The sequence below is a fragment of the Artemia sp. Qi Xiang Cuo genome, chromosome 1 (assembly GCF_049724085.1).
Source record: "Artemia sp. Qi Xiang Cuo chromosome 1, ASM4972408v1, whole genome shotgun sequence".
In the NCBI taxonomy this organism is placed as follows: domain Eukaryota; kingdom Metazoa; phylum Arthropoda; class Branchiopoda; order Anostraca; family Artemiidae; genus Artemia; species Artemia sp. Qi Xiang Cuo.
Genome location: NC_142794.1, coordinates 90,861,467 through 90,885,431, shown reverse-complemented (window position 1 = coordinate 90,885,431; position 23,965 = coordinate 90,861,467). Strand labels below are relative to the sequence as shown.

The window sequence follows — 23,965 nt, the reverse complement described above, 5'->3', positions numbered from 1 at the left end:
TCTACTGGTATAACGAAGTAGTACCTATATAACATAATATATTGTGCAACGAAACCAGTCACGAAAAACCCGCCAGACGGGTTAACTGCAAGAGACCGCTATATACAAATGCAATTCAAAGTGTGGTTTTAATTGTGTTTACGATATTTAAACTTTTGGTTTTTGGGTTTAGGGGGGGGGGGAAGGTACTTAGGCTAGGTTAGGTTACATATTTAATATATGCTATCCTTTACCACCCCTCAACACCTCGCTCTTTACGATCAAGTTTCTTAGTACTTTTAAAAATGCATCTTAGCCTATTGTTCTAATTAAACGGCCCTTGTGTTTCAGGAGTCATTCTAACAGAATTGGAACAAAATTCAAACTTTAGCGTAACGAGCGAGGTGTTGAGAGGGAGTAACCCCATTTATATACGTAATAATTTCTTTCTTTTTTAAGTTTTGATGTTGCTCCTCACTTTCAGTTGAAAAAACTTATTTTTTTTTAAAATTCTTATCGATTTTAAATAATGCCAGGAAATATGGTCCCACCTCCATGGAGAAACCCCTCCCCACGGAAATATCCTCTATACAATTCGATCCCGCTAAAAATTTACCCTGGACAATTACTCTTAACCACTCCGCGCGTAAAATTGAGACGGAAAAGAGAATGCAAGACATAAAAAAAAACTGTGTATAAGAATTGTGGCAAATTCCCCCACTGCATAATTTCTCCTGAAAATTTCACTCCCTGGAAAATTTCTTCCCCATGGAAAATTTACTCGCGGACAACCTCCCAGCAGAACATGTGTCCCCCCCCCACCCTATAATTTATGTATACATCTCAGTAACAACCACGCTGTCCAAACACTTGCCAAATTTATAACCTAAAGCACTCGTCCCGGGGGTTGTGTGGGGGGGAATGTTAGACCTGACCGCATTTTTATTGGGCCTTGTAACTATGAGCAACCAAAGACATGTCGCAAAATTTGAGTCAGACAAGTTTGGGAAAAAGATATATGTGTGGGGGCGGATCCCCCTCTCATTAACTTTATGGTTATACACCAAATTGTTATACCTAATTGTTATTGTTATACACCTAATGGTTATACAGATCTAAGGTTCCATAGATTCCCTGTAGGAATTTACTTATTATGGTGCCCTTATGATTATCATGATTCAAAGTTCCTCCTAAAAAAAGAGTTCTAATACTTTCAGTGAAAACAGCCTCTTAAAACGGAAATGGTCTGACTTTTATGAGCGTACAACTTCATTGTTTGAGCTGCTGGTTGACAGTTGTTCCCCACTAATTAATGACCTTATCTTAGAACATCTGGCAGAAGTCAGCCTTTAAATATATCCATTCAAGCCTTCGTTTATCCGGTTTATTTTATTACCAAATATGTGGAAAATCAACAAGTGCACCATACCTTTATTATTTTGTTATGTTTTACAAAGTGTATAATGACTGAAAATATTGCAGGAAACAAATTTGGGCATGGCAAAAACTGTTAAGATTAGTTTTAAAACCTTGAGGAGCATAAATGTGATGATCGATAACTTGATGAAGAATGGAGTAAGATTTAAGGTACTAGACAAGATAGACTGAGAAACATAATCGAATTTAGTTTTCAGATGAGTAAAGATCAGCCGTCTTTTGACAGTTTTTTCAAGCCTATTTGAAGACAGACGCCTCAGAATAAAATTTTATTCATTGACAAGGATCAGTCTCCAAGTCCTACAGGCCATATAATTGAGATTTCTTGTAGCCAACAACCACAATGAGCTCCCAGAATGTTAATGGTTGTCTAGATAGGAGAACTTCAGAAACATTGAGAAAAAGAAAAAGCATGGCCATAGTTAGTAATAAAACCAGTGAAGAAGAATCTCATACATACTCATCTATTTTGACCAATATTAGAGAACAGTACTCTGAAGTGGAAGATTTAGACCGAAACAAAAATATAAGAAACAATCTGGCTGTTGGGAGTGTTATTGCAGATTCAGAGTTGAGCCGGTCTGCGAGCACTGCTGTAGCAAGGGAAGAGGTAATTCAGTCAAACAGCTCAACTGCTATTGCTAGCTGTAGCAACAGTTTAGAAGATGACAAAACGCCTTCAGTTACTGATGAAGCAGAATCACACGTTATGGCTGCCGGAGCTAAGAAAGCTACTATAAGGAAGCTGAATGACAAAAGAAAACTTACACCAAATTGGAATATTGACCTTGAGGGTAAATAGTACATCGGAAAAGGGCACACAGGGCAGCCTCGTTGTATTCTGTGTAATATCGACTTATCAGGTAGCAGTTTTCATATTAGGTGCCACCTGAGAAATCCTACTCGTTTAAAAAAGGTGTTTGCAACACGTAGTAGTGCTTCCGTGCTCCAGTTCTCAATAAATAATATAGAAACGAATGACACACTTCTAAGAAGACAGAGAATCATGCAGGTCGAATTGACTTTAAGTTGATTTCCAGTAAGTCATAACTCGGCGGTCAATATTATGAAAGAGCTTCCCGAAACCTTAAAAAGAGCATTTCCTGACTCAGATATTGCAAAGGGTGTTCAGTGTGGCCATACAAATACTACACATGTGATTAATAAAATAATTGGAGAAGTAGCTTATGTGGACTTGTGCAACCTGATGAGAAAGAACTGTTTTTCGGTAATCATTGATGAAAGTACTGATGTGAGTAATTCAAAAAGCCTGATTGTTGTTATTCGTCATGTCGATGAAGTGACGGAAACTAAGAATGGTGGATGGAAAAAAGTTGTGAAGGAATCATTCTTGCAATTGATTGAAGTAAATCAGCGCACAGCTAAAGATTATACAGTGTTAACAAAACTTCTGTTTAAAGAGATTGGAGTGCCAAAGCAGAATCTGATTGGTTTTGCATCAGATAATGCATCTGTGATGATGTGAGTACAAGGTGGTGTGCAAGCAAAGCTTTTGCTGGATTTACTAAATCTATTTGTTCTTGGGTGTACATGCCACTCCATCCATTTGGGTACCTGTGCAGTGCAGCAAATCGTAAGATACCTACAGACGCCGAAGGATTCCGTCAAGACCTCTACAATTACATTGGCAGAAGCCCCAAAAGGGCTGGTGAATTTGTCGAAATGCAGAAGTTCTTGGAGCTTGAAGAACCCAGAATTCTGCGCAATGTCACAACTAAGTGGCTTTCTCGACTTCCAGTTATTATATTTTATCTCGAACAATGGGATTTTTTGATGTTTTTCTTCCGGAGTGAATGCTTCAAAGAAGGAAACAAGCCAGCCAAAGCCACAGCTATACTCAAAAAATTGCTGTCCCCTACATTCAAAGCTTATTTTGCTTTTCTCGCATATATCCTAGAATTTGTTACTGACCTTAATCGGTTGTTTCAGTCACAGGGTACCAAAATTCACATCTTGTACATTCGAATTAATGAGCTGTATATAGCGATTATCAACCACTTTATGAAACCGAACTATGTGGAGACGACAGATGCACCTTTGATATAGCTCAGTGACCCAGAGTAATTTCGAGACATAAAAGAAGTAGACTCTGGCAGTCGTGTTACTAAAGGTTATATTTATCAACAAGAAAATTTCATTATTACCTGCAACTGCCTTCAAAACGGTGTGTACGGAAATATGATAGAACTGAGCGACAAAATTAGGAAAACGTTTTTCAGTTCAAAATACTCGTCGGTTAAAACCTTAGAAAGACTGGACCCAAAGATAGCTAAGTCTCCTGACCACTTAAACTCAAGCATGGTCCCACAACTTGTCCAGTTTCTAAATTTGGCAAAGGAAACTGATGTACAAAACATTGCCGAAGAATGGAAAAGTATTCCATTTTGCGCTGATCTGAAGAATTGTGCTCATTCTGACCCAGTTTATTTCTGGTTTAAAGTACTAGAACGATGTGATGGTCCTCAATTCAAAAGTTTCTCATTCTTTGGTGAATTCATCATGAAAATGCTTATCTTAGTATATTCTTCTGCTTGTGCCGAGAGGGCTTTTTCAACTATTAATTTAAACAAAACAAAATTGAGAAATAGACTCCGCTTTACTACTCTAAATGCTGTTCTGAGTGCTAAACGAGTCGGTACCAAGGACGGGAAACCCCCCATGAGCATGGTGACACACCCCAACTGTCAAAATACTGGAAAAGGGTACAGAAAATATGCAACTGCAAGTACAACTATGGCTTCTGACTCAGATAGTGATGTTTAATGTCATATTTTTAATCATTTTCTGATGTATAGCTTTTGCAGTATAGAGTAGTTGGAAACTCAGATAACCCAAAGCTTATAAAGCCAGTTCCAGTTTAAAAAATAAAAGATGCCGTTATCTAGATGTTTAAGGTGATTTAAGAAATAGTGAACGACATGGCCTCTATTGTACCATTCTTGGGGATATATCAAACTCGACCTTACAAGGTGAGTGGAGTATCTTTTAAAGGCATTTTGGAGAAAAATATTGTTTCAACATTACAATCTCCAGTACGTGTTAGACCAGACCATAGCCCCCAAAGTCATTTCTTTAATCAGTCTCAATTTAAAAAGAATTGTTTTCCTGTATTGTTTGTAGTCAGTAGCTTATATTAGGGGAAGGCTACAGGAACGATCCTCTCCTCTATCGAGATCTTCATAAAAGGGAAAAGAGGGATTTTTATGCAAATTATTAAATGGAAAATCAGGTTTCAGCAAATGCTTTTCGGCAATATGCTGTAAGAATACAAGGTTTAAATGCAATTTCAGCTCCGATTTGTGTTACAATCTTCATTTGGGATCAATTTCAAGCGGTACTATAAATGGTCGTAAATAGCCGAAATGACTATTGTTGGCCTGTAGCAAAATGTTTCTATAGTAATATATGTTACTCCGAACAATTTTTTCAAGTAATGTCAGGAGTAATGTACTGTATTAGAAGAGAAATAAAAACAAAGGAATGGAGAAAGAAAGTGAATGGAAATGTCTCATAAAGAAAGAAAAACTAGCAAAAATTGGGTTTTTAAAAGCCAAATGAAAATACTGAAAAAACACAACCAAGCGAATATTTCGAGAGGACAAATGCCTCTCTTCTTCAGCGCAAAACGAAATAATGTATCCGAGGAAAGTGCCGAAGAAAATACCAACAAAAAACAAGCGCGGAAAATCAATGTGAAAAGAACCAAACAACCAAAGAAAAAACCAAAAACTTAAAAGAAGAATCAAATTCAAAAAAGCCAAAAGTTATAAGAACTAAATCCAAAGACCTACCACCCATAACAGCGAGTGTTTAATAAAGAGCCATGAGTTGCACAAACTCAAAAAAATGAGTTGCAGTTTTCTGTGTTTTCAGTATTTTCATTTGGGCTTTAAAAACCCCATTTTTCCTCGTTTTTCTTTGTTTATGTTATGTCACGCCAATGTGGTTTAAGAAATTATCTTTATGAAAATTTCTTATGCAAAATTTTCATAGATAGTACTTTATGTCACCGACGATCCGCGTGTTACGCGAAGCGTAATACGCGGAAAAAAAATTTGGGATATGGTACATTTTTTTATCTTTGGTACATTTTTCATGCAATTTGTGGTACATTTTGTTTTGAGGTGTTGGTAACACTGGGCAATACACAGCATCAAATCTACACCAAGCTTTTCTATATATTTTCACAAATCGAGGTGGATGAGCTCTCGGCGTCTAATTTGTGCTTGTGATAGCAGCCAATTGGTCGCTCCACTACTTTTTCATTTGGTATGTACCTGAGGAGGATCGCTAATTGTTCTTTTGTAGAAACGTCTTTTATCTCGCCGACAAGAATAGCAAAGTAAGTGGCTGATTTTACTTCTGAAATATTGTCTTGGGGTGAGGCATTTCCTATCAGTGTAACTGCGTCATTTTGAAACTGATGACTGCAATAGTACCATATTGAAGCTGCAACTTGGCCTTCAGCTATTCGTCACCTTTAGACATTTCCTCCATCAATTCAACCAAATTGACCCTGGCGGCTAAGATAGCGAATCGCGAAAAATGTTCTTCACATGATCTCTATTTTTCTCAACCTCTTGAGATCTGGATTGAATTCAGGCATTTGCTATAAATCTCGAAGTATCAGTACTAATTATCTTAAATTCCGTCCATGCTGACATAAAGTGCCTATGTCCTTCAGAACCATCATATTGTTTTAATAGAGCAGAGATGTATTTCCACTTGCAAAATTCTGACTCAATGAAAGCCCTTTTTCCAGCAGTTTCTCCAGCCCTTAGAGTCCCTATGGAAAATGGCGGCAAGCAAAACAAAAAATGGAATTCAACTATTTTGATTATTCAATCTATTCATAAGTCTTATAGCAATGTGCACTGAATTTCATTCCGTTAGAAGCGGAAGCCGGATATCCCTCAAGAATAGTTTTAAAAAAAAAAAAATCCAAATTCTATTGTGGCTTTTTACTCGCAGTTTGATTACGAATTATTCTCTAGAACAATAAAGAAATACTGACCAGATAAAGCTTAGTTTTGAATGAACCCTGCTCAAAAATCACATTTCCGGTCGAGAATTGGGTAATAAAATAGCGTAGACGCACGAATTTTAACGCGCTCTAAACATTTCAAGCAAGATTGTCTAATAATGGTAGAATTAGGATGATACAAGACTGGGACAGACGGGACATTTCATAACAAGGTTATCAAAAAGTAATAGTGATAGTTAATACCTGTGAAAAAACGAAGCAAAGGGGTGACAAATAAAAACGAAGAGCTAGACAGTCTCGCTGGTTTAATATAACACACAACTAAAATAGAAAATAGCTGTGAAATATAAATAAGAAGGTGATTTCTAAGTTCTAGAGAGGCATGGTCCCTCTGACCCCCTAATTGGCACCTCTGATTTATGAAGAGATCTTTTTTTATTTAGTTTCTAGTTCCGAGTTCCAAATTCGGTGTAAGATCAATATGAGAAGAGTTTATGAGGAGATGAGCAGCTTCATTTTATTTAGTTTTTAGTTTAGTATAAATACGAGGAGGGCATCTTTTACTCAAACTGGTCCTGGCCTTCACAGAAAAGGTTGAATTTCACTTAACAATAATTCAAAAATGAAAGTAACGCCAGAAAAAAAGATTTATCTCAATAGGGCATAAAATCCCAGAATAGTGTTTCAGGAAGTGATGTTAGTTTTTTAGGGGAAACATTCATCAATTTCTATCTGATAAACGAAAATTAAGAGCGAAGAAATCACTCAATTACTTTTCAAAGGCAAACTGAAAAATGTTTAACATAGGAGAGATATGAAGGGAACTTGTATGATATACGCCCTACCTTATGTCTTCTAATATGTTTCTGTGACACTCATCCTAGTGGAATAGACCAAACTAAGATAAAAATGTAATGCCTTAGAAAATTTGGGCTATATATTTGCAAATTAGGGGAGTGCGTGGGTGGGTGGGGGGTAAAGCATAGCGGGCCTGTATGCCTAACGTGTTAGGTACAATTATTGTGCATAGTATACAGTATGAACTGTTTTCTAACTTCACACTGTCCTTAACTGGTACAACAACTTAAGTGGTAGGGCGTTTATCATACAAGAACCATACGAGGTTCACTTTGACAACCCTACCCCCTTAAAGAAGAGAATTAACCTAGCAGATATTGACCAAAATGACCTAGAAGATGAAATTGAATAGACAACTAACTCGATTTTTTTTTTTTTAATTTGTCTAGGAAGATGGAAAATTATTTTGATTGAATTATTTAAATAAAAACATTAATAAAAAGATTTCTGAATTTGGAAGAATGAAAAATCAAAAAACAATTAAATACTTTTTAATATCTGAAAGTAAATAGTTTGAAACAAAATTTAACTTGTCAAAGATTTGACTGAGTAAATCTGTAAGATGTAGTCAATTTTCTCTAGCGTCATAAAAAAAATGTACAGAGTATAGAAAAAATATTTTTATCATACCAACGAAACAATATTATTTCTTTGTTTTGATTTTTCTTGCAATTTCTTCTTTCAACTTCACACTGTCGTAATACTTTACCCGACCCCCCAATATACAAATATATAACCCAAATTGTATAGTTATTATATATTGTCTTCTGAATGAGATTTAAGGAAAAAGAAACTTATGTAGGCTATAGACATTTCAAAAATTAAAACTTGGGAAATACAATTCAAAATTCCGTTTAGATACGTGAAGCAGCCTGCACAATGTTACCATTTATTAGGCTCCCCGGCTATTGTTAAGCAAATCTAGATTTTCAATTTTGTTTAAGATCCAAATTGCCATCATTCTGAATAAACAAAAATAATTAATCTCAACCATTAGCTATAATACAAGTAGTATTTATTTTGAAGCACTATTTAAAAAAACAAATAAATTTTTTCACTTTTATATACACATTTTCTTACCTAGAAGTAACACTTGAAAAAAAGCTGTATTGCTAGATCCACTTGAGAGCAATAATACCTGTCATTTTAAGCACTTCTCTCTTATCACTACATTGGACCTTAAAAGCAAAGGTAAATCCCAACTTGCATAAAAAGACATCTTGGAGATTTTTGTGCAGAAGCAGCCAAGCGCGTGCGTCCCAAAGCTTTTGGGAAAGTCTTCTTCCTACTCCTCAGTTTACATTACTACCAACACCAGTGACTCTCATTTGTTGAATTTATGGCATATTTTTCCCCCAAATGGCTATGCTACAAGACTTTTGATATCCAGGAAAGGCGATAAGAAATCAATCGGCAATGGAAATATTATTGTTGAGTTTTTCTCAGCAGATATGGCACTTAACGTCTGCAAAAAAAGTTAGCAAATTAATATAGGAAAGATAAAACAGAATGATGCCTACGAACGCATAGATTTTTTTTTCTCTATTCTTGGTAGTAATCGGTTATTTAAAACAACCACAAATAAACGCAATATGCGATACATCAAAAGCGTCACTTGCTAGGGTATTCTAACATAAGAAAAAGTGGCAACAAATATAAAGAACAAAGGATGCAAGGTGTTGGAGGGTAAAACTGCGTACCGAGAAATAATTAGATAAATAATTCGCACAAAATGAAACTTCTAAAAGAATACTGTTAAGAAAAACATAATTCCGAAGATAATTGTCCTAAGAAACGAATAATAAATAGAATAAACTAAAAAAATATATATATAAAAGTATCCTATCCAATATATTTTTGTCCATTATGTTCCCATTCAATATGAATATATTTCTAGGATTTATTTGACATTTTGACAGTCTGGTTTCTCATAATGTCTTTTGCTCTATCGAGGCAGTTAACCATGTAAAAATTAAAAGCTTCAATGCAAAAACGCTAGTTATGCTTGAGTTGGGGAAAAAAAAAGTTACTCCTTTCCCTTTCTCCCACGAACTTAACTCGAATATCTCATGCCCGTCAGTTTCCCCCTCTTGAATTCTCATTTGGGTTTTGGCCCTAACTTAGTTAGAGACGTATCCTCCCCTTTGAGGACTTATATCTTCTGATTATCAGATTTACTATGAATTACTTTCCTTGATTGAGACATTTTATGAAACTATATTCTGACCACAGCAGAAATTTGTGATTACCCTTTAAATAACTTAAGATCCTCCTTAGATCTTACTTTGATTTGGTTGCAAGTCTTATAGCTTTCTCTCATCCCTTTTTCTTAGTTAAGGCAGAGTTATTGAAAGGTAATTCAATCTGAAAATTGATTAATCTTAAAATTTGTCCCTTATTTTAGGGACTCCAGTGGTACCTTTCCCAAAACCTAGATTACTGTAATTGAGCAGTAGTAAGAATTAACTTAGAGTAACCAGTTGCTAAAGTGTCGGGCAACTCGTAAAAAGGAACAGAAAGCTAACAGAGCTTTGTCCCCCATCTTCAGCTTAGAGTTTTTTGGAACTTAAGCTGAGTGTTTATAATAAATCTCACACATATAATTGAAATTTCCTAGGCATTAGTTTTGTTTACCTCCTAGATTCATTCTCTGGTGTCTATGCGGTGGAGTCTGAATCCTGAGGAGAGGTCTGCACTTTCTAGCTCATTCTTTTACCTAGCCAATCCTCTCTCTGCTGTCTGTACAGCTAGTTTAGGTGTTCTGTCTATACAGAAGGGGCTAGGGAATGAGAAGTGTTATTAGTTGAGCTAAAGGTACGTTGGGAATAAAAATTTTATCTACAAGCTGGGGAAATTCAGTTAATGACATACTTCTTGTTGAAGTCACAGTATTTGTCTTAGCTCTTGCTAAGAGAAATAATTGGTTAGTACCTTCTTTTTCGAGTTCGAGTGATAAATTTGTGTCTATTCATTTGTGGTTATTCCAAGTTTCATAACTCCCTTTGGAAACCTTTAATTTACTTTCTTGCATCACATTTGAAATACTTCTGACTGATCGAATACAATTTAAAGAGTAGTATCTTCATTCCCCTCCCCCACCTAATTGGCTATCTTCTCACTCTTACCAGATGATTTGGATTAAAGATTCTAATATTTAGTTCTGACCTTGACTAGTTAGTCAAGTGAATTCTATTAGAAATATTCAGTAGTTCTACTTTACCATAATCCTTTTTTTCCTCGGTGAAGACACTTGGTCAGCAGAGAAAGCCTCTTTGGATAACTGCTGCATACACACCACACCGATCGATTTTAATGTAAATCATTGCAGAAACTATTCAATACCATGGAATTTAGTATTTTGTTCTCTTTTTTATTTATAAAATTTAACATTAAAATCAAGTTCTCACCGGCTTTTGAGCACAGATTCGAACTATATTGCTTCCGTTAAGAGCGTTACCAAAATATTGAATGTTTCCTTAAGAAGTATGGTTGACTAATCTTATAAAAAGAAATCAATATGTTAAGAGGGAGCGTTTAGTAACGTACGCTACCCAAAGTCTATTTAAGACAACAATCAGACTCAGATTTTGGTCCTCGAAAGAGGATAACGTTACAACTGGTGAGAGAGGTACTCAAATTCGTTACAACTTCCGCTTAAGTTGGGAAGGATAGACCAATTTATAATTTTTGGTCAAGTTTAGTTCTTTTTTCTCCCAAGAAAGCAAGGCCGTACCCAGGATTTTTTTCGGAGGGGGTTTTAATAAAAAAAAAATATTTGGGGGGGGGGGTTACACAAAAAAAAATCAAAAAACGCATACAAAACTTGTTTATGTCCATTTGTGTTTTTTACGAGTCAGACAAACATTTCGGAGGGTTCGAACCCCCTACCCCCCCCTGGATACGGCCTTGCAAGAAAGTGTGTGTTCAAGTTATCCAGGGGTTGTTTCTGGCCTGGCAGTGGCAAAAAGGTTTGAAACAATTTAATTTTAGTAGTAATTTTGACAGTGGTTACTATTCTAGAAATGTCTCTTTTCATACAAGTTCCATAATCCACGTCTATAGAAAATCCACGTCTATTACACAAAAAAAAATCAAAAAACGCATACAAAACTTGTTTATGTCCATTTGTGTTTTTTACGAGTCAGACAAACATTTCGGGGGAGGGGTTCGAACCCCCTACCCCCCCCTGGAGACGGCCTTGCAAGAAAGTGTGTGTTCAAGTTATCCAGGGGTTGTTTCTGGCCTGGCAGTGGCGAAAAGGTTTGAAACAATTTAATTTTAGTAGTAATTTTGACAGTGGTTACTATTCTAGAAATGTCTCTTTTCATACAAGTTCCATAATCCACGTCTATAGCTTAAGTTTTTTTTTTTTAGTACTAGTATCCTAGGTATGCTTTTGGAAGCAGAAGGTGGTTGAGTTGAGACACACGATTTCCCCTGTAAATTAAAGAGATAACTCCAGAGTAAAATTTAAAAACACTGAATATTTTAATCACCCCCCCCCCCAAAAAAAAATGTTTAACTCTAGGAAGTCCTGACATTTTAAGACACAAGAATTTGGTCACACCGCAGATAAATGTGCAGCCCCTAACCCTATTGTTCAGCAAAATCAGTCTATTAATCTTGATGAGTTAGAAGTAGAGTATTTAGCACTATTAGGAGATGACATCCAGATAATTTTTTTTTTGAATAAGTAAGGAGGAAAAGAAAAACTTCCAAACAGAGGATCTAGAGCTTAGAGTAGCAATTGGGGAAATAATGAAATTGAATAGTTCCCCATTTAAGTTTAAATGCTCCCAAAAGTGTTTATGGAAAATCTTAAAGGCTTAAGGGAGGTATTGAAAAACAGTCGACCCCATTGGGTTGATAAGGCTCTCTGAGGAATGTGAATCAATTTTAGTCGGTCTAAGCACTCTCGGGACTAACAAACATCGAGATATGGGTGAACTCAGTATTGAAAGTACTGGGAGATCTTTCGTCTATGAGAGGGAATAGGCCCATCAAGGATAGACATTTAACCCCCCAGATCTATACATGGTAAACTGGAAAAGGTCAGTTTTGGTTTGATCAATCCAAACACGTGTGGATACGAAGGGGAGATAGCTTCGTTGGGGAATGAAGCTAGGTCCTGCAGGTGGCAGGTTCTGTTGGTGGAATCTGCTGCTTCTAGTACTCATGAGGGCAGTACTGGTACGGATAATTCAGATGGTTCCACCACACTCGAATCTAGGCGCCAAGAAGGTGAACCGAAGGATACCGAAAACTTTCCAAGGTTTGACATTTCGGGTAAAGCTCAAACTAACACTGAGCCAGAAATCTCGAATTTGGGAAAGGAAGGAAATCTTTTTCTAATAAAATGCGTGAGAGATCTTCATTTGGTTCTAGTAAATGGCTTATTATACGCTATAGATGATTCCGATAGAAGAAAACATAAATATCAGTTTAAGATCATTTTACCAAAAAAAATAATTAGTGGAATCATTAGCCTCATGCATTCAAGCCTTTTTCTAGGAGCCCACATGGGAGCTATCAAAACCTTAAATAAATTTAAAAATGTTGTGTCTTTGGGAATAGGTACTGTCAGATTGAAGAGGCAGTAAAGAATTGTGATCCCTGACTGAGAAGAAATAAAATTAGTTTTATTTACCCTACTATTAGAGAAAATATTTTTTCCAGTCATCCCTTCCATATCTGGTCAGTTGATTACACAGGAAAATTACGACTCTGTGCAAATGAAGACCAATAAACATTATTGCGGTTGAAAATTTCTGTAAATATACAATAGCAAAACCGTCTAAAAAACAATTTTTGAGATTAGGACCGCATCATCCATAGGATTTAGAATTTCTGTCAGCTACAGGTGTTAAGGACTATTGGAGTTATCTAAAGGAGATTGCGCCTTCGCATATCACAATAACAGGTCTAAAGGGAAATTCTTTCCCTAGCAGGAATAACTAATGAAAATGTATTCTCTATTTACTTTCAGAATAGCTCTGTTCAAGGCCTAGATGAAGTAGGGAAAATACAAGTCTCCTTGCAAGAAGCCAAAAGAAAAGATGTAACAATATATTGGACATGGACATTTAATATTTTTGCAATTTTTTGTCTATAATGGGACTCTCTCTAGTGAGATTAATATTAAAAAAATTGAAAAAAAACTATGGATAGTTATAGAAACCAAAAGTTTCAGGAATTCCATATAGAAGTAACACAAGAAGAAATTGAATTACAATGATTCTTAGTAAATTTTTGTTTTTTCTTTTACCTTTTTGAAAACAAAAATTATACTAAGGATTTAAGTGGCGTATTCTGTAATAATGTCCTATTATAATGCTTAATAAAATTTACTTATTTTAGTGATTCAATTTCAGTAAAGGCGGAAATCCTCTGTGATCCAACAAAACAGACATAAACCAGCTATTTCGCATAGCTTAACTTGAGAACAAGTTCCCTTTATATTGGTCGTAATAAATTACCAAATCATAAATTGAAGTGATATTTCTTTGTTTCAAGTATTAAATTACATTTGAAACCTCAATAAATAACGGACCCTAATTTAGTCCAGTCCTACTAGAAAAAAATAGACAACTAAGTTCAATTGTGGCATTACATGTTTTGAGAACAGGCTTTAAGATAAAAAAAATGCTAAATTAATTAAAAGCTAGGGATTGGCTAGAATTTAGAAAAAGGACAGAACAAAAAGGCGCTAAGCAAATCAAAATTAAGTACCAAACTGAATAAAATTTAGGGATTTGAGAAAATAAGGGTTGTCTTTTGTCAAGATCAAATTAGGAAGGAGAGGAACTTTTTGGTACGTAACCTCTCTTTAAGTATTTGTGGCAACCACCTGTCTTGTCTCAATTTCTATAAATGTTAAGTTAAAATAATACTATCGAACCCTTTTTGTCACTTTGTCAAACAGAGATATCTTAATTTTGTGTTTTGAGCTGAGTTGTGAGTTAAAGCCTCTTGAATCCCCTTTTGGGTTTTGGCCCTAACTTAGTTAGAGCCATATCTTCCCCTTGGACTTACATCTTTTGAGGAATTACATCTTTTGAGTATCAGATTTACTATGAATTAATTTTCTTGATTAAGACATTTATTCAGCTATATTCTGACCACAGAAGAAATTTGTGATTACCCTTTAAATAACTTAAGGTCCTTCTTAGAGTTTACTTCGATTTGGTTACTGGTTTTGCAACTTTCTTTCATCCCTTTTTATTAGTTAAGGCAGAGTCAGTCAAGTCTATAGCATTATTGAAAAATAGCTCAATTTAAAAATTGATTAATCTTACGAGTTGACCCTTGTCTTAAGGACCCCAGTGGGACCTTTCCCAAAACCTAAAATTACTATAAGTTGAGAAGTAGTAAGAATTAAATTAGAATAACAAGTTGCTAAAGTGACGGGTAACTCGTAACAAGGAACAGAAAGCTAGTAGAGCTTTGTCCCCATTTCAGCTCAGAGTCTCTTGGAACTTAAGCTCAGTATAAATATCACACATATAAGTGAAATTTCCTAGACATTGGTTTCGTGTACCTCCTAGATTCGTCCTCTGGTGTCTATTCGGTGGAGTCTGAATGGTGAGGAGAGGTTTGCCTTTTTTATTTCATTCTTTTGCCAACTCAATCCTCTCTCTGCTGTCTATACAGCTAGGCTAGCCGTTCCATCTGTACAAAAAGGGCTAGGGAATGAGAAGTGTTATTATTTGAGCTAGGGATACGTTGGGAATCAGAAAATGCTTCTACAAACTAGGGAAATTCAGTTAGTGAAACTTTCTTGTTGAAGTTATAGTTTACTTAAGATCAAAGGAATACTTGTTCTTGCTAAGAGACTCTGTTGGTAAATACCCTGTTTCGTGTTCCTGTTGGTAAATACCCTGTTTCGTGTTCTTGCTAAGAGATCTTGTTGGTAAATACCCTGTTTCGTGTTAAAGTGATAAATTTGTGTCTAATCATTTGAGGTTATTCCAAGTTTCTACTTCTACAACTGCTACTACTATAACTACTACTACCAGAACTACTACTACTACTGCTGCTGCTGCTACTACTACTATTACTACTAATACTATTAGTATTAAGTAGGGAGTATATTACACAAGTACCAACTACTCATAAAATGATCAATTAACTCATTTTCAAGGTACCAATGATGTTCCCGTCAAATGTCAAGTAGGGATATAATTATGCAGAATACAAGAACACTTATTGAAGCCATTGAATTTCTCTACATAAATTTTAAACAGGTTCTCTCGTTATTTTCTGCTCTAAAACCAAATTTCCCTTAATTATATTTCCTACTATTATCTTATAATGAGCTCTCAGGGATCTTACTACTTGAGAGATTTGATACGTCCACAATCAAGAGAATATATCCTTAAACTGTGGATAAGTCTGAGATGTCCAATCGATTTCCAATTACCGGAAAACTACATGTTCAGCTTTCCAGCTTCAAAACTAATTGTGACATGGATTCAAATTCACTCCTCAATTGTCACGTAGTTCCACAAAAGATACCATTAACATAGGCATTCCTTTTGAGGCTTCACCTTCACTTAGCTAATATAAGTTGATTAACATGATGTTTGATAAAATTATGCACGAATTATGTACACACAAAATTAAGTGTAATTATACACTGATGTATAACTACTTACCAGCAATAAAAGGTGTGCTAATGGTGGGAGGCTTGAATCATGTCTAAAAAAACATTTCTATGCCCAAGTTTTCAAATATCCACCAGCCTTCAAATAAATATAGAAAAAAGGTCTGGGTGGTATGGGAATTAATCTTTAATGTCGCTTCACTTAGTCTAAGCCTGGGTTTTAGGTTGTGGGGTGATACCCCCTGTTACTGCAGAAACAATATTTCCTCTCTCGCATTATAGATTATTCATTGTTCGTTAATTCATTCATTGTTCATTCATTTGTTCACCGGCAGAAAAGTTGGCGGTCAGTTTAAATTGCCAAAAAACAATATATTAAGGTTCCTCACTTCAGAGACAGTAATGACGCGTGGTGATGCATTCATTCCTAAAAAGTCACACACTCCACACTATTGATAAAATTATGTACAGTGAACTGCAAATTCAGTATTATGGGATACTGGGAAGGCCGGTAAGGTTAATAGAGGAAGGCCCGTAAGGTTAATATGCAGCTTTTGGAATGTTCTTGATGTCAAAAAGTACATTTTATGGACAAATTCTCAAGCGGCTCATGAGCATTTGACTAAATATAGAAGAAAGTCTGGGGGGAGGTGGGGTAGATTAATCTTTATCTCCGTGCAATTGCTTTGAGCCGGAATATAGGTGCTAAGTGGTCACAACTCTGATTTAATTGCAGGAAAAATGCTTTGTTAATCAACTAGCCATAAATCTATTAGCTATGCGTACTGTCATAGCCATAGCCATGTTATAGCCATAAGCTATTGCTTGTCTACTAGCTATCTGATTTTGTCTTTGTTTCAGGTGACAATTCCCCAGTTATACGAAATTTGCCGTGTTGATATCTGATTTTTTGGTATTTAAAAGCCCTGCCGAAAGTTGAAAACAAATCATTGCTATTTGAAAACACTGGGGTTGAGAAACTAAAGATCAAAAATCGAAGAAAAAACTGGCGAAATGCAAAATCTAAGAAAAAAAAAGCTTGAACTATCTTATCTTTGAACAGGCTGAACTTTGAACAAACTGTTTTAATCCAGATAGAATAACTAAATCTAAAGGATTGGGATTGAATTCAAGCCACACTCTAACACCATCTCTATTGAGGCTAAGAGGACCTAAACAAAATTCGCCATTGTCCTTAAACATAAAGTGTTTGTTAGCTCAGGACATGCTACAAAATTGTAGATGATTCTAGTCAAACATATGTGTTTACTCTAAAGCCTTAATGCCTTTTTAATCCATTAAAATAATATCTTAAATGTGCAGTATATTAACTTATTGGAGCTTTACCTGTAAATATCGAAGTTGAAGCGCAGCTGGGGACTGTGCAATTATCATTGATGCTTCTTTTAAGGCATTTGCTGCTTTTTGTTCTCCCTCAGCTGCGATGACTTTTGCTCTAGCCTCCCTTGAAGCCTCGGCCTCTGCGGCCATAGCTCTTTGAAGTTGCACAGGAAGACGAACATCTTTTCTGTAAAATAAAATGTTTCTTTTTACTACTCAAATACTGAAAACTCACAAAACCATCAGAACTCCCGAGGCTGAGATAGTTGCCCACTCATTCCATTCATTTCATTCCATTCAAAGTGCTTCTTAATCCCTCTTATAAAATTCTAACATCCTCTGATTTTCTTCTGGATGACCTTTCCAAGCTGGCTCGAGGTGACTTTCTTCCTCTCAGTCAAGAGGGTAGGATCTAAGGAAGGATTCTGAGGACTGTCTATTGTCAAATCCCATTTGGATGACGGAATCGAAATATTCTTTGAAGCTTATCATGTAGCCGAGTGGCTGGCATGCTAGACTTGAAATCCTTTGTCCCCGAAGGCAGGGGTTAGATTCCTGCTGACACCACTGGTTATACGGTTTGGAACGGGAAGTCAGTGATGTGACTCTGTAAGCTCAGTCAGAATAAACCAACCTCTTAATGGATACCTGGAGAAATCCGAGGAAGGTAAACAGGAAGGGTGTGCAAAACCTTAGGATGGGGGGCCCCCAGCTCCCTTGCACTTCCACTTCCTTGCACACAACTTATCGATTGATTCAGATTACCTTAAAAATACCTATATATATCCTTTTACATTTCGTTCGGGAAAATTTTGGCACATATTGCTCAACTTTGCGAAGTGTCCGTGTTATTTTAGCAATAACTGAATCTCGTCATTAATATATTCTCCTGAATCCTAATCTTTTTGGAAATCATTTTCTCCGAGACTCAATTATCTTAATTGATATTACATTAATGTATTGTATCCCATCCATCTGCATAATCTAGGTCTGTTTTGCTATAGCGTTCGCTCTGCTCCTTAAAAAGAAGTCTACTCAAATCATTCACATAAGTTAATTATTGTGGTAGAAAGCTTTATGGATAAAGTTTTAGAGGCACGGAAGATATAATTTCAATGTGTTGAGAGTTATTGTCCGATTTAATCAGTTTGTTTTCAGTTAAGACTAAGTCACTAAGGCTAGGAATAAGTGAAGATGAAAAGGTGAAGTTGGGTAATGAAAAGATTGACCAGGTAAACAGCTTCACTTACCTTGGTAGTATTAATAGTAAAGATGGTGGGAGCAGTGAAGATGTCAAAAGTAGAATAGCCAAGGTTCAGGGTGTTTTTTCACAGTTAAAAAACTATGGAAGAATAGGAAGATAAGTCTGCAAACCAAGATTAGAAATTTACAAACTACATGGATGAAAGTGGTCAAATACGGCTCTGAAGCATAGATGCTTCGAAAAGTGCATGAAGATTTGTTAGACTTTTTGCAAAGAAATCGCCTGAAGATTGTTCTGGGTACCCGAATGACTGACCGTATTTGAAACAGTAGGCTATACGAAAAATGTGGTTCGCTCTCTAGGGCTATAATGAAAGAAAGGTTGAGGTGGCTAGGGCACGTTGTGCAGATGAAGGATGACAGATTGCCGAAGATTTTTCTTTTCGACCAACCCTCTAGGGCTAGACGGAAAACCGGCTATCCTCTTTTGGGATGGGAGGACGTCATTAAAAAGATTTAAAAGTACTGGAAACTTTATGAGCTGGCGTAAAAAGGGAGGCCTTGAATAGATTGGGATGGAGGAGGAGCGTGCGTAGCTGTGTTGGCCTCAGGCGGATTGGTGCTCTAGTGAGTTGTTAGTAGTAGTAGTAGGCCTAGTAGCAGTAGTTTTCGGTTTGTCTATTAGTTCATTATTTTGGCGAATATGGCCACTGGATTGTGAATACACGTAAATATATTTTACCGTGAATGTCCGAAATCTGGTTAATGTCGACATTCACCGGCGAATATTTGAAATTCCTTTTCTCTGCTTGGATTCAATTAGCTTTGCGAGTCAGCTTTTTCAGTCTTATGCAAGCCATGATGGTAAAAGCTAAAGTTAGGTTAGGCTTCGCCGCTGAACTCCGGCACTTGGCACGCGACAGGCTTCTGTGTATGGATTCTAATTGTCACTTGTCTTCCAACCGCAGACGATTGGAGACAATTTGCTGTCTTTTCATATTGCAGTATTTTCAAAGATATTTGATTATTAAAGCAAGTCCGATTTTTAACATCGATATCTACATAGCTTCAAAGTTTTGGTTTGGTTTTCTTTCCTAAGTTTTTTGAGTTGTTGTAATTCCTTGCTAAAATATATACAAATATACAAAAAAATATATCCAAAAAATTACCAGTTTTTTGCTCTTTACGCAATTTAATGTCTTTTCATACTGAGGTCTACTTTTTTCATGTCTTGAAAAGACATTGCTTATACATATAAGAAAAGAAACTCGCCAATGATGTTTTTTAAACAACAATTTCTAATAAGCTTCGAATTTTTTATTTTATTTCTTATGGTTTTTGAACTACTGTAATCTGTTGTCAAAATATATTCAAATATTCTTACAAATTACTAATTTTTTGATCTTCAAGCAATTTAATATGAACTTCTGGAAATCTTCAATTTATCAGCATAAGTATGGTAAGTGTGACAACGCCATTGCAATACTGATGTGGATAAAAATGACTTCAAAATTGTCAGGTATTTTACTAGTTTGAATTAAAAAATTAAAATTATTGCTCAGACACCATAAATATTTTTGCAGTTTACATAATAACTTTAGCGATTCTGAACTGAACTTAAAAAATTAACAATTTTCAGGAGCCTATGGAGAAGAAAAAAACCCTTTCGATTGAAGCCAATTTGTTGCTTCCGTAATACTACGCCTAGACCTTGGCTGTTCTACTTGGCTAATACTACCTAGGTAAATAAAGGTATGAAATAAATCTATCTCGCTAAATTTTTTTTTTATCTAAAACGTTTAACAAAAATAAATTAAAGAAACAAAGATTGAAAGCTGATTTTTAAGGCTAGCGAAAATACTGGACGAAATAAAATAAATATTTCTGGAGGGCAACCACTTCTCTTCTTCAGCACTATAAGAGAGAGTTACAAGGAAAGTTTCAGAAAATGTGAAGGAATAAAAACGAAGTATTAAAACAGACAACGCGTGAAACCTGCTTTAAAAAGAGATAAAGCCAAATTGGAAGACCTAAAAATCTAAAAGAACATGGAAAAATCAACAACAGATAAAAAAAAATTTTCAAAATGATGTTTTTTAAAGCAGTGAAAAACCTACGTTAGAAAGTGCTCCACTAACTAATATTAACAATTAACAAAATGGATTTTCTTGCTTAATACTAGATTAGTGACTGAATTAGTGACGATTGTTTCAAACGCTGAGAAAGTGAGCACAGTTAGCTGTCTCACAGTTATAGAACTAAGCAAGAAAGTGTTTTGAAGCAAACTCTATCGAAAACAAAATCTCAAAGAAGAGGTTAAAAACCTCAAAGCACCCTTCCAAACCAACAAGTGAAGAAGAGTAATGCTGCAAAACCATATAAAATATGGTTCTGGTTCGGTAAATTCGCCAAAAGGTGTACTTCAACAAAGGTATATGACTAAAATGGCTAGATTTCTCCTCTAGGGATAGGAACGAGACACAAAAGCAGGATTGGACGGAGCCCAGCAACCACATCATAACTAATACTACTACTACTAATGATTCACTGCAGCACCAAGCCGCCTGAGGCTAGCACAGCTGCGCACGCTCTGTCTGCATCCAGTCTGTTCAAAACTTCCCTCTTTACACCCTCCCAGGAATTTCTCATTTCCGTTATATCTTTCTTTACGACATCCTCCCACCCCAACAATGGACGACCTTCTTTCTGCTTTGCCCTAGACGGACGGCTGTAAAGGACAATCTTTGGTAGTCTGTCATCCCTAATCGGCAGAACATGGAACATCAAACTTTCTCTTGTTATAGCCCTAGAAAGCGTGATTGAACAACATTTTTCGCGCAGTGTACTGTTTGAAATACGGTCAGTCAGTCGGGTACCCAAAACAATCCGTAGGTAATTTCTCTGGAAACATTTATCAAATCTTCCTCTGGCCTTCAGAACCCCCTTGATTCAGGACCAAATTTGACAATTGTCATCATTGTAGTTTCAAATATTCTAATCTTGGTTACAGACTTATCTTCCTATTTTTCCAAACTCTTTTCAACTTTAAAAAAAAGCTCTGAGCCTTGGTGTTTCTACTTTTAACATCTTCACAGCACCCACTATCCTTACTAATAATACTACCTAGGTTACCCAACGTCTTTGGTTACCCAACGATCTTTTCATTACACAACATCAGCTTTTCATCTTCGCTTATTCCTAGCCTTAGCGAGTTAGTCTTCTTAACGTTAATTTTTAAACATTTTCTAGCACCCTGAAGTCGCATAACCTTTAAGACTTCATTCATTTTGATCAAACTTTCATCTAGGATACTTAAATCTTCAGGATAATCTAAGTCCAGCAAAATATTTCTTTCCCATTTGATTCCGTATTCTCCCATTGCTTTTCAGTAGGGAGGCCTCAGAAGGTACTCTACGAACACATGTGCTGCCATCTATAATCAAGTCTAACGCTGACAGGTTATAATTTATTCATGGATTATTGATCGACTCTAACGGGTCAATGGCACCTCTTTCAAGGTCAATTTATTTGTTGTTTCTAAGTGTATTGACTTCGAGGCGAAGTTTGCACATGCGCACTGAATTCTAACGGGGCAATGTATTAATCCACTAGAGGGGAAGTAGTTTTCTGAGAAATTGATTACATAATCGGCGAGGAATTATTGATTCTAACGGGGACAGAATCACGTGTCTCTTTCTAAGCCAATCAGGGAAGTTATGTAAGGTTTCCTTACATCACAATTCGCCCTTGAGATTTCGTATATAACGGACATGCGTTGAAGTTAAATTATCATATAGACAGTCTCAAGACATTATGGATAGAGGATAAAATATTGATGTGTTGGAAACTTTATGTACATCGATTTATAATGTGAGTTCTGTTTAGTAAATTTTCTTAGTTTATTTCCAAATAAAATCATTTTACATAGTCCCCTCAGTATATTCAAATTCAGGTAAATTCCCCCCCTCTCCCACAAAAAAATCTCCACTATTTAAAGTTTATAGTCGATAGAAAGCGTAAAATACACTTTTTACCATGTAACCCCCCCCCCTCCCCCCTGTTTACAACTTTAATTCTTTCATTGGAAACAATTCTGTTTTTTGATACAATTCTTGGTTTCTATATTTCTACTTAAAAGTGACAGCCAACTTCTGTCAACTCTTAATATACTGACCCTCTTATGACGCTAAACCGCTAAGATTTAAATAGTGATAATTATTGACACCCGTCAAGTGCATCCTGCTTGTTAATTCTCGTGAATTACGATAGCGGCTTAGCAAAGGATTCGCTGAAAAAAGATACTTTTTTCTGTCAAATTAAAAACAGTAAATCCTTTGAATTGCAAGGGGGGATGGGTGTTAGTTTCATGTAGTGTTTGTTTTCATTTTGAGTACTAAGTGTTTATATGGGGGGAGGGGGGAAGGGGCAATGCCTCGATTCTAACAGCTTCATTGTAAGGTGAAAACAAACTGTTTCTTCGCGCAAACTGCAAAGAGATTGTTGCTTGTGCTCACTAGCTCGCCATTTATGTAGACACTGATTTGACGAAATAAATTACCTTTCATATATATATAACCCTGAAGTTTAGTGTTTGATTAGCTTTTAATTATACCATATTTATGGCTGGATATTTTGAGAGATCTATATTTTAAATCCTTGGCCTGGATTTGATGCACTTGTTGGCCCTAAAGAATAATACTAGTTTTTTAACTTTAAATACACATTAGATCCTTTTTCTTTACTGAAAAGGAGGGAGAGGGCATCTTAGAATGGGATGGATACACCTATGATCTATTAAAAGGAATTGAGAATAAGAAGGAGATCACTACTATCCCCAGTGAAATTAAAGACATTGTGTTATAGATTTCAGAAATAAAGTTCCATGTATTTATTATTTTTTTAGGCTTAAGGGTCGAGGTTTGAGAAGTTTAAGAGACTATTTCCCCTATTTTAGTTTATGTATTCAGATGACTAATGACTCAATATGGGTACAACCTGATAACCAAATTCAGTATTTGTTATCTACCAGAAACTTCACAGAAAATGAACACCGTCCCTCCCACTGGTAAAGGTTAGGTTAGATCGTTTTCAGACAGGACAATGCTAGTGGGGAAAAACATGAAATGGGCTATAAAAGAAAAACACGTGCAATTTAAGGGAAAATGAGAGGACAGGACTCCAGAGGAGGAGGGAGTGTCTTTGAGGGATGGAGGGCCAGTTTTTGATCAACAACTCAACATTAACTTTTTTTTCCACTGGATCGTTTTCAGACTGGACAATGCAAATAGGAAAACATGAAATGGGTTATAAAAGAATAAAATAAAAAACAATAACACGCGTAATTTAAGGGAAAATGAGAGGAGAGGACTCCAGGGGGGGGAAGGAGTGTCTTTGCGGGACGGAGGGCAGTTTTTTGGTCAACAGCTCAACATTAACTTTTTTTCCGCTGTTATATTTATAATTTTTTTTTTGTTGCGCAAAGCAGTAGTTTTCAAGTGTAGATTTAATGTTATCCAGCCTCCTTAAGTGAAAATGAATTA

The 23,965-nt window shown here is 35.9% G+C and overlaps 1 protein-coding gene across 1 annotated transcript in view; it reads right to left on the bottom strand.

Annotated features, from left to right (window-relative positions):
* Positions 1-8,250: 8,250 nt before the first annotated feature.
* Positions 8,251-23,965, bottom strand: part of LOC148956907 (band 7 protein AGAP004871-like) — a 227,806-nt gene continuing 212,091 nt past the window's right edge. The window contains exons 8-9 of the mRNA XM_089096831.1: positions 17,229-17,409; positions 8,251-8,744 (exon numbers count right to left, since the gene is read on the bottom strand). Coding sequence (XP_088952957.1) covers positions 8,643-8,744; positions 17,229-17,409 — 283 coding nt within the window. The 3' untranslated portion in view covers positions 8,251-8,642. The remainder of the gene's footprint in view (positions 8,745-17,228; positions 17,410-23,965) is intronic.